The sequence below is a fragment of the Pezoporus occidentalis genome, unplaced genomic scaffold (genome assembly GCF_034315485.1).
Source record: "Pezoporus occidentalis ecotype Australia unplaced genomic scaffold, CSIRO_AGI_Poc_V1 ctg279, whole genome shotgun sequence".
NCBI lineage: Eukaryota > Metazoa > Chordata > Aves > Psittaciformes > Psittacidae > Pezoporus > Pezoporus occidentalis.
Window position 1 is genome coordinate 492,409 of NW_026914708.1, and position 10,543 is coordinate 502,951.

At 45.0% G+C, this 10,543-nt stretch overlaps 1 protein-coding gene across 7 annotated transcripts in view; it reads right to left on the reverse strand.

The window, feature by feature from the left end:
• GOLGB1 (golgin B1) overlaps positions 1-9,751 on the reverse strand; it is a 45,602-nt gene extending 35,851 nt beyond the window's left edge. For 2 of the 7 annotated variants that reach the window (XM_062625220.1, XM_062625217.1), the window contains exons 1-5: positions 9,075-9,236; positions 7,032-7,151; positions 6,265-6,417; positions 5,352-5,504; positions 1,829-1,987 (exon numbers count right to left, since the gene is read on the reverse strand). In XM_062625220.1, the coding sequence (XP_062481204.1) occupies positions 1,829-1,987; positions 5,352-5,504; positions 6,265-6,417; positions 7,032-7,142 (576 nt within the window). In that variant the 5' untranslated portion in view covers positions 7,143-7,151; positions 9,075-9,236. Of the gene's footprint in view, positions 1-1,828; positions 1,988-5,323; positions 5,505-6,264; positions 6,418-7,031; positions 7,152-9,074; positions 9,238-9,407; positions 9,522-9,730 lie in introns of those variants that run through there. The other 5 variants (XM_062625219.1, XM_062625218.1, XM_062625221.1 and 2 more) reach the window with 5 other exon arrangements.
• Between the last annotated feature and the right edge of the window lie 792 nt (positions 9,752-10,543).

Here is a 10,543-nt window from a genome sequence, read left to right on the forward strand (position 1 = left end):
TGTATGCAATTAGGTCTTCAGCTTTATAATCCTATATGCCACCTTGGTCAAGTGGTATCTTTATCTGTCTAATACGTATATATTAACTGATAGTATTTCAGAAAGCAAAACCATAGAATTTCACCTAGAAATAAGCCAAATGATAAGAATATGATTACAACGTAATTCCAAGTCCATAAAACTTCTGGGGTTTTATTTGTACTGGAAAAAGCCCAATTCACAGATGAAAAGTTAAACCTGCAATGCAGAGTATTAACAGAAATCTTTCTAAAAATAAGCACAATGTAACATAACAGCTGTTACTTTATGCGATAAAAAGCTCCTCTGCACATTCACAGTAGAACACAGAGGGGCAATGGTAGGTCTAGGAGCTGAAAGAATACTTTCAGACTGTGGGTCAAAGGGCCTGTGTGCCCATGGTACCAGCAACTGTGGAGATTAGAGCAAGTGAACTTCAGTGCAGTTCTTCTGCACTTTCTGCAGTGGGACCACAGGTCAGAGGGCCTGTGTGTATATAGGGCCAGAAACAGGAATGAGTGTCAGTGTACAAGTGATTGTATGATCACTAGTGAGGATCAAGCCAGACTAGCTGACAAGTAGGCAAAGTAACCTGGGAGCTAAGACAGAGAGGGGATGTGGCCCAAGAGACCAACCACAGGCAGACTTGGCTACTGGATGGACCAGGGAAGTCCTGGCCAGCTACCAAACACCACAGGGTGTTGAAGGTCTCCAAGGATGAGACCTGCTTTTAGAGTCATAGAAATCAGTGAGGCTGGAAAAGACCTTTAAAATCATCAAGTCCAAGCCTTACCCCAGGACTGCCAAGCATATCACTTTTGTGTATGTGCAAATCTCTGAGGGAACTGGCTACTGGAGAGACCAGGAGAGCCCTGCACATCCCTGTGTCTCTAAAAGTGAGAGCACATGGAGGTTGGCCACCAGAAGGATCAGGATCCCTGGTCAGGTGTGGTAATGGGGTACATGCGTGCACGCAAGCATTAACACAGACATTTTTCTAAAATGCAAGCCAGCACGGGGGGGTGGCTATTGGAGGGACCAGTGGAGTCCCAGCCAGCTCTGCGCACATGTGTGAGCAACAGCTCTGTACCAGCAGCTGGAGTGGAACCGTGGGTCCTGAGGCTTTGCATGTTCACATGCCAGCAACTGCAGAGACCTGAATCCAGGGACCAGTTACTGGGCAGACTGAGTGTCTAACCACAGGTTTTGGCAAGATCCACAATGTACATCTGTATACTCTCATCTGAGCTGCCACAGAGGGATAATGTGAGGATGCTGAACTGTGTGAGTGCTGGGTGCTTCTGGCTGTTATCTATGTGGCTGGTCATACATCTATACAGGAGTGGCACATGTGCACCAGCTAGAAACACATTCTCAGCCACATTACTGGCTGGACTGAGGAGCACGGAGCTTTGGCAGCCTTGCCTCTGCCAGGCTGCAGGACTTAGCCAGATTCCCTAGCAGCAGCATGGCCTCAGGAACAACTGAGTCTCAAGTTATCCAGTAACAACACACATGGGAACGGTTCAAAGCTGCACCAGAGGAGGTTCAAACTGTACATTAGGAAACCTTTATTTACCAAGAGAGCAGTCACACACTGGAACTGGATTACCAGAGCCTGTCAGTGTTAGAGGCATTTGGACAATGCCCTTAATAGAAACACTAACTTTTGGTCAGCCCTGAAGTGGTCAGGCAGCTGGATTAGATGATCGCTGCAGGTCACTTACAGCTGAACTATCATTCAGCTGCTCAGTGTAAATAGCGGGGTGGGAAACAGACACAGACTGATGAGCAGATAGTTTTTCTGTACCTGTGTTGCATATTTGATTTCAGCATCTTTCAGATTCACTTTGGCTAGAGCCAGCTGTTCCTTCAGATCCTGAACAGTCTCTTCTCGCTCCCTCAGGAGTTCTTTTAGTGCTTCAGCTTCCTCTCTATGCCTTTCACTTGTATTTTGGTTATTCTGACACTGCCAGAGGAAAGAAGTGGGGAAGAAAAACAGAAGAAAGTATTGCTGGTCAATAAAAAAAAAATAAAAAATTTGGAATGCTTTTGCATGCTGGCTTCTTGACCAGATGCTTATTTCTACAGTTCTTATTTTTTTTTAAACTTTACATTTTCTTTGCTTCTTTAAATGAAGTTGTCCTATATCATGTAACCACTTTCCCTGTTTCTGCATAGATATGAACAAGGTGTCTCATTAGGAAGTATCAAATCACTTTGGAACAGCTAATACCATGAACACTTACCACAGACTAATATATATCATGTTCTTAAATAAAATATAATATTTAAACTACAATATGACCAGCTTGATTTGTGAGGCTTTTTAATTTCACAGATTTCTATAATACAAAAAAAATAAAGTTTTTTAATTAGCAATAGAAGAGTATTCTCCATGTGACGAAAGGACAGACATTAAATATTCTAAACGACAGAAAATGCCTGTGGAAATCTCTTTAGACTAAAGGGATTTATAATAATGAACCTGTTAGAAACAAGCAAAGGGAACATGCAATCAATCATCAATTCTGCTCCCCTCTAAGGCACTAAAATCCTCTGTTTATGACCACCAAATTTAAACTTAGTCAACATTTTGCATAAAACACATGCTTCAGCTATGACACCTCAGACACACCAACACACTTACACCTGCACTGTCTTTCAAAGACCACCTGTATGGCAAGCAATTCTGAAACACCACAGTTGCACCTACTTAGCACAGAGTCAGGTAGTAGGTCCAGCATATCAACCATGTCACTGAGAAGCAGGAAAAATATCCTTCTATTGTTATGATCTCAGCACTCCCAACTACTTCAAGCACTGAGTACTGGGGGCTTTTGACTGAATATATACAAAATGTGTCTTCCTTTTCCTTGTTACAGGTATTGGGCCAAAGATCACCAATAACATATGGAGCATTTGTGTATTTACATCCTTTAAACCCATTCTGAAAAATTTATGAAGGCTAAAACCACGATAGACTTGCAAGTCCATGTAATAAGAATAAGCAAGAAGTTGCTGTTGCTCAAAATACATGCCACTTATAGAGGTCTTTAGAAGCACATAGAATAGGCAGACAACGAAAGCTCTAATTCCACTTAAGCTCAGTAGAACAGAGGAAAAAAAGAAACAACAGAAGTGAAGAAAGCTGTAAGAAGCCAGGGATAGATACAATTTATAAGGCTGGGGCTAAACAGCTGCCAAGGGGGAAAGATCAGTGGATTACTTTGCTTTCTTAAGATTAGCTTTCAGGGCTTGGAAAAGATTCTAGTAAAGTCCTTACACACTGGCCACTACACAAAGTGCCACAATTAAGGAGAGTAACACAACCACAAAGTCACCAGAGCTCAAGCTTTCAAATATGTTTTTCCAAAATGTATAAATTAGAACATAATTTGTGTTTAGCCACTTTAAAAGTTTAAGCGGAGTCTCATCTGTTCTGCAGACACATGCCAACTATTTCATAAAAAGTTATAAGCTGGTATTTTGATTCTCAAAATCAGGCAGTCAAATAGCTCATTGGTACTGTTACATTTTGGGCTTTTAACACAGAGCCTTTCCCTGGGCCCCCCCATAATGAAGAGGGATAAAAAAGCCCTTTGCTGTATTCATCCCTCATGATTCCCAAAGGAATCACTAATGTTCAACACCTCAGCACAACATACAACCCTAACCTAAATTTCTCCTCTTCAAATGACAGATATCTGTCTACAAAATAACACCATTACTCAAGACAGCATCTACATGAGAAGTAATTATAAATAACTAAAGAAATCTGTAGCTTCTCAGTAGGTCTAACCTCACAAGAAAGAATCTAGAAAGTGCTTTCTGGGTCAAATACATAATATTGGAGATAATTGCTGTAACATGACTTGTCTTAAATGATGTGCTAACCCAAAACCAATAAGGCCATTTCCATACCATTTCCACTGGAGACAGCATCAAGGCCTCATTCCTCCAATTAGAAGGCCATTCATTGTATTCAATGACTAATTTACACCCATCCATTCACCTACAAGTACTGTCCTTTCACTTAAACAGTTCTCCCAAGTTCTTGGTGTTTACCTTCCTCATACTGCTGTAGAAATTATGTTTCCTCTCTTCCTTGGGTTAACTAAATAGCCAAGCTATTTTGAGTGTCTAGTAAAAGCAGCTACTAAGATGATAGGAGAATGGAAAGTCTTTTGCTGCTCTCAGAATTTCTCTTTCCTAATTCTAAGTGAGCAGAACTCCACACAAGACCTTGCCAGGCTTAGTAAAATAGCTGGAAGGGTAACTTTGCCTTATGTTAGAAAAAAAAAGAGTAGGCCTCTTTAAAAACCACATTACACTCACTAACTGATAAGCTTTTCCTCCTTTTCCTTCTTCTACTGATATATTTGAATTTTGAAGCAAGAACACTCATTAGTCCGTAACAGCAAGTCTACATAAGGTAATGTAACAGCACACAGGTCTGCAAATGCTATATATGCATAAGCTAAACAAAGCCTGTGCACTGGCACAGGTGGCCCAAGGATGATGTGAATGTCCCACCCCTGGCAGTGTTCTTGAACAGGGCTTGGAGCAACCTGGCCTAGTGAAAGGTGTCCCAGCCTGTGGCAAGAGGTTGGAACCGGATGATCTTAAGGTCCTTTCCAACCCAAACCATTCTATGATTGCAAGTATCACTTGATGTCCTGCAAACTGTTTAGACTTTTATTACTTCTCCCTTGCCTAGTATTACTAACTTTAAACAAAACTATGTGGTCAGCAGAACAATTTTAGGTTTTAAAAAATTACCAGCATGAATGGGAGCAATAGCTTCTTTAATGTCTTGATATAGAACATTTTTCCCTCATTTTTTACCTAGCTTTACACAATTATGGCTTGTTAACCATAAAACTTTGTGGTGGCACAGAAGCTACATGGCTGGAAATCAGGTTTTTTATATTTAAGTTACTGCCTTTGACTTTTAATGGCCTCCTTACCTCCTTGTTCCTGAATTCCAGCCAACTTTCCCTCTCCTTTGCTTTACTCACATGACAGGTAACATTTTGAAACTTACAGCCCACACAGGCAACTTCTGCAGGGAAGAACTTTGCATATCTTCAGTAATCTGTTGTAGCCAAGTGAAACTGGCCCATACCCTTGAGGAGATCAGGTTGTGTATTCCAAAGGCATCTGCAGTACAAGAAAGCTGGACAGACCAGCTTCCTACAGCACAGACATCCTTGCTAACAATGTCCTGCTAACAAGACAAGACCTGCCAAGCTCACTGGGACCTAAAATGTAGGGTGGCACCAGATTATTAGTAGATGCTAACATCTTTTAAGTAGCCATGTTCTCCCAACCTTGGGACACACTTGCTCTTCTGGTAAGGTCTGTGCAGGCACCAGTGATCCTTTCTCTGTCAGCTCCTCAATGCGTTTGTTCAAAGAGGCCAGTCTGGCTTTGGCCTGAAGTTTAAGCTTCATCAGCTTGGCATCTGCAGCTTCTCGTTCTTCCTGGAAAAGAAGGATACAAACTGCACTTAAATGTCAGTGCCCTCACCCTGAAAGCACCACTTGGAAAGGTTATGTAATTTGTCTGTCTGCTGGTCTTTGCCCAAACCTGCCTTCAGTAACAGTGCTACCTAAAACACATCCAGGAAACAAATTTGCTCTGGAACACTAAATACAGCAGAACAGTTCACTTCTGCTCTAGCATTTTCTGTTCAAGGGACAGATCACTTGAGGGACTTTTCCTAGCAGTTAGTACAAACTCAGTTTGACTTCCTCTACTATATGCAGTCCCTCAACAACATCTTAAGTAACTGCATTTTCTTTCATGTCATGGCTCAGGATATTCAATATTTACCTTTGGTTACATACCAAAAAACCACTGGGCTATTGGGTGACTACAGCACAGAATACACTGTCTCAAACACTCTGAAGTGGATAAAGAAAAACCTTACAAAAAGATGAGTATTTATTGCAAGCCACCAGGAAACTGCAGGGGCCTTGAGGAGCTCTGAGATAAAATGCTACATAACTTGGACATAACTTATCTCTCCTAGGAGGAATTACCTCTAACCAATACAAACAGAAGCTATCCTTCATCTCTTGGTTTAGGGTCCATTCTTTGTATTCCAGTAATTCTCTGGAATTGATGCATTTAGTAGTGAAGGTCTCAAATGTTCAAAAGAAACCAGAAACTAGCTTGCACAGAAAGCTGAAGCAGCATTTTCTACTCTTGCTCCCAGGTCCCCAGTGAAGGAAATGATACCTTTAGTACAGTTTCTTTTTGCTGGAGCAGGGTATCCTTTTCTCGGATCAAATCCTTTAGCTGAACAACCAGTTTTTCTGTTTGGGCCAGGCGCTCCAAGAGCTCCTCAGGTGCCTCCTCCATGCTTCCTGCTTCTGGTTCTACAGCTTGTACCTGAAACAGTGAAATAAGTGCTCTGGAAGGAAAAAAAAGCCTCAAAAGTCCAAAAGGGCAACATACAGGTCAAGCCTTCCACTGTCAGGCATTCATCCAGAGCTCCCCTTTACACTACACACAGTCACTGGTACTCTTAAAAAAAAAAAAATTAAAAATCTTTCTTAACCCAAATTCCAGTTTGTTTTCCAGGATTACCTTGACATATGGAAATTAAGGGGACAACTAAGCATGACAGATTTGGTGGCTTTTATGATGGGGTTGTGACACTGACAGATAAGGAAAAACTGACTGATGTTATCTACCTGGACTCGTGCAAGGCATTTGGCACTACCCCGAATGACATCCTTGTCTCTAAATTGGAGAGACATGGATTTGATGGATGGACCACTTGGTAGATAAGGAATTAGTTGGATGGTCACACTCAAAAAGAGCTAAGGTCAATTGCTGACTTAAGGGGTCAGGAATCTAAGAGAAGCAGAGCAGAATGACAGCTTAGTCTAGTGCTCAGCAATGAAGAAGTAGGAAACAATTCTCACTGCAGTCAAATAATTCACATGCCCCAACCTATCTATCAATAAGATCTGAAAGTCTTTATATAACATTATACTTACAGAGATAGAGGATTCAGTAACTGAATCTCCAGCTTCAGTAACTGCATCTCCATCATCGCCTGACAGCTCTTGTAAAACAGTACTTGCTAAACCTGACAAACGGCTCAGCATCTTTAGCCTAAAGCAAAACAAAGAATCAGAATACAGTTACAGAGACAAAACTGCTAAGAAGAAAAGCATCACCTGATTTAGGAATGATAGAACCAACAGATGAATTATTGAAGTGGTATTAGAAATACAGAAGTAGAATCTACGCATCTGCAGGCATCCACTGTAACCAGAAATATGTGTGGAGCTCAGCACATATCTGCATGCTACAAGCATTACAATTTCAAGCATGCATACATGGACTATGTAAAGATTCCCTGGTCTCTGTCCAGGCTGGCTACATTAACCCAATATTGAACTCAAGCTAATACGCCCTACTTACATGGCTTGGCTCACAGCTGGCCTCCTTAAAATGCAAACAGAGGAACTAAGGTCTGCATCTATTTGCACATGGCATGGCCTGTTTCCTTTCACATGCAAATAGGTGCAGACAGGCCTTAGTTCCTCTGTTTGCATTTCGAGGTGAACTAAACACAACAACGATATGAAGGGGAATTAAAAGTGATTCTACAATTATATAAACAGCAACAGGAACCCCAGAGAAAACACAGGCCCACTGCTAAATGGACACAATCCTGAACAATGTGCTCTAGGTAACCCTGCTTGAGCAGCAAGGTTGGACTAGATGAGCCCTGGTGATCTGTTGCTACCTCAACGATTCTATGATTCCATAAATGTGACAGTGGACCTGACCACAGAAAAGGCTGAGGTACTCACTGTCTCCTTTCCCTCAGCTTTCTGTGGCAAGACCATACTTCAGGAATCCCCGTCCACTGACACTTGATGGAAAGTTGGAGAAAAGAAGATCCTGGTCCTGGAACAAGCTGTCCAAAGTGGTGGCAAATGCTGTATCCCTGGCAGTTTTCAAGGCCAGGTTGGTCAGAGCTTTGGGTGACATGGTCTAGTGTGAGGCGTCCCTGCCCATGGCAGGGGGTTGAACTGGATGATCTTAAGATCCTTTCCAACCCAAACCATTCTATGATTCTATGAACTAGCACAATGTAGCTCTAAATACTGTCCCAAACCCAACAAGCCACACATGATGTGGCAGCTGTCTTATGTATTAACATCAAGGACTTGTGGCAGGAATACCTTGATGCTTGCACTTCATATTCACTTCTGAGTTTGTAGCAGGAAAGCATTATAAAATGCTGGCCGATTTCCTCATAAACAGGAGTAGTCAAACACAAAAGGTTATTCTGTGTTCCACCTCCTCCCCCAAATAAAGTAAACAGTACAGCTCTCAGAGGCAGGACTATTGCTCTTCCAGGATCATACTGACTTTGGTATGAATTTCCATTTTTGTAATGAATTGCAGAACACAAAAGCCCTACACTGTATTCATTATGTGAGCCCTTACAGCTTGTATCCTGTCTGTAGTTTAAAATAGTGTTTTACTCGGCATTCTTGTTGTGAGACTTTACTTTGAACACTGGGGCTACCAGTGGTGCTCTAGAAAAGGCTACTTTACTCTGATATATAATTCTCCTACCAACCCAAACAGCCTAAGTCCATTACTAGCCACAGGACAACCTGCATGCGAGCTGTAAGCAGTGCATAAATCCATGTATTCTACCTCTAGGTTTCAGCCATAGGGAAGACAGACTTGACAGTGGCTTTCCCTAACTTATTCTAAGTTTATTCTACGTAAGTCTAACTCCTTGCATTTCGTTTCTTTTTAAGACAACCACGCATTGAAGGTGTCGCTGCTTTACACCAGCCCTGGATCAAACCTCTTGAACTGTGCAGAAGTGCTCGGAAAGGGACACGGATCCAAGCAGAGCAACAGATCATGACTACCGCAGTCACCTAGTGACAGGCCTCAGAAGCCAGCAACAACCCTTCACCAAGGGAAGGGGTGATACGGCTACAAGAACACTTGGATGCCCCACCAATCCCGCAGATACACCGAGAGCTTAGTTGTGCGCAATATCCCTGGCCGGCCTCACAAACCAGAAGCGTTTCCAGGCCCGGGTCCACTGCCGGTTACCGCTGGGCACCACACTCAGACCGTCAGCGAAGGACAGACCTATCGCAGCGCTGGCACCGACGCACTGGGGCCGGGCCGGGCCGGGTCGCGCCACGTAGCCCAAGAGCGAGAGAGCACACTAGCCCGCCCGCTGCTCCTCACCGCCCCGGACCCCAAGAAGCTGCCAACCAGCCCCCCTGCTCCTTCCGGCCTTGCACGCCGGCAGGAGAGCCCCAAAGCTGCACGGCATAAGAGGCCCAGTCAGGGACCACCGCCGAGAGCCGAGCGACAGCGCCTACCCCGCGAACCGCACACAGCGGAGGTACAACACCGAGCGGGGAACCACTGACCTGCCGACGGAGCCCGCCCCGCGAACCGCGCACAGCGGAGGTACAACACCGAGAGCGGAACCACTGACCTGCCGACGGAGCCCACCCCGCGAACCGCGCACAGCGGAGGTACAACACCGAGAGCGGAACCACCGACCTGCCGACGGAGCCCGCCCCGCGAACCGCGCACAGCGGAGGTACAACACCGAGAGCGGAACCACTGACCTGCCGACGGAGCCCGCCCCGCGAACCGCGCACAGCGGAGGTACAACACCGAGAGCGGAACCACTGACCTGCCGACATCACGGGCCCGCCAGCCGCAACGACACCCCCACCTCTCTAACCCAACTCCGCCCCCAGCCAGCTCACACCGGAACACCTCTCAGCCGCTTCCGCCTCCCAGCGGGCCAGCCAATCAGCTGCGAAGACACGGAGATAGACGTAACCATCAGCTAATTGAGGCGGAGCAGCCGCCTTGGCGCCATGGTTATCCTGCAACCAAGGAAACAACCAATCAGAAAGGCGCTCTGGGTCACAGCTGGGGGCGTAGCAGTGACTGGGGTCGGGTGGCGCGGGTGTGGGCCGGGCGGGGAGGGGCCGGTAGGGGCGGTGAAGCCCAGCCCTTGGTGGGGCAGCAGGGCCTCGGACCGTATCGTATTACTTAAAGCCTGATCAGCGTGGTTCTGAACGGCTCCAGCGATGTGCAGGCTAAATCTCCCCTCCCGCCAGCTTAAAACCGGTTCCCCTTCTCCAGTCACTACAGGCCCCGGTAAAAAGACTTTCGCCCGCGTCCCATTTATATATCGAAAGGCTGCAGAAGGTATCCCTGAAGCCCCTCTCTGGGCTAAACAGCCCCAACTCTCTCAGTGGTTATTCACAGAAGATGTGTTCCTGCCCTCTGACCACCGTCCATTGCCTCCTTTGGACCTGCTCTAACCTCATAACAGAAGGACATTGCAACAGTCTTCCAATACTTAAAGGGGTTGCAAACACCTGGAGAGGGGCTTTGGACAAGGGTCTGTAGGGACAGGCCAAGGGGAATGGCTTTAACCTGCCAGAGGGGAGACTGAGATGAGCTCTTAGGCAGAAGCTCTTCCATGTGAGGG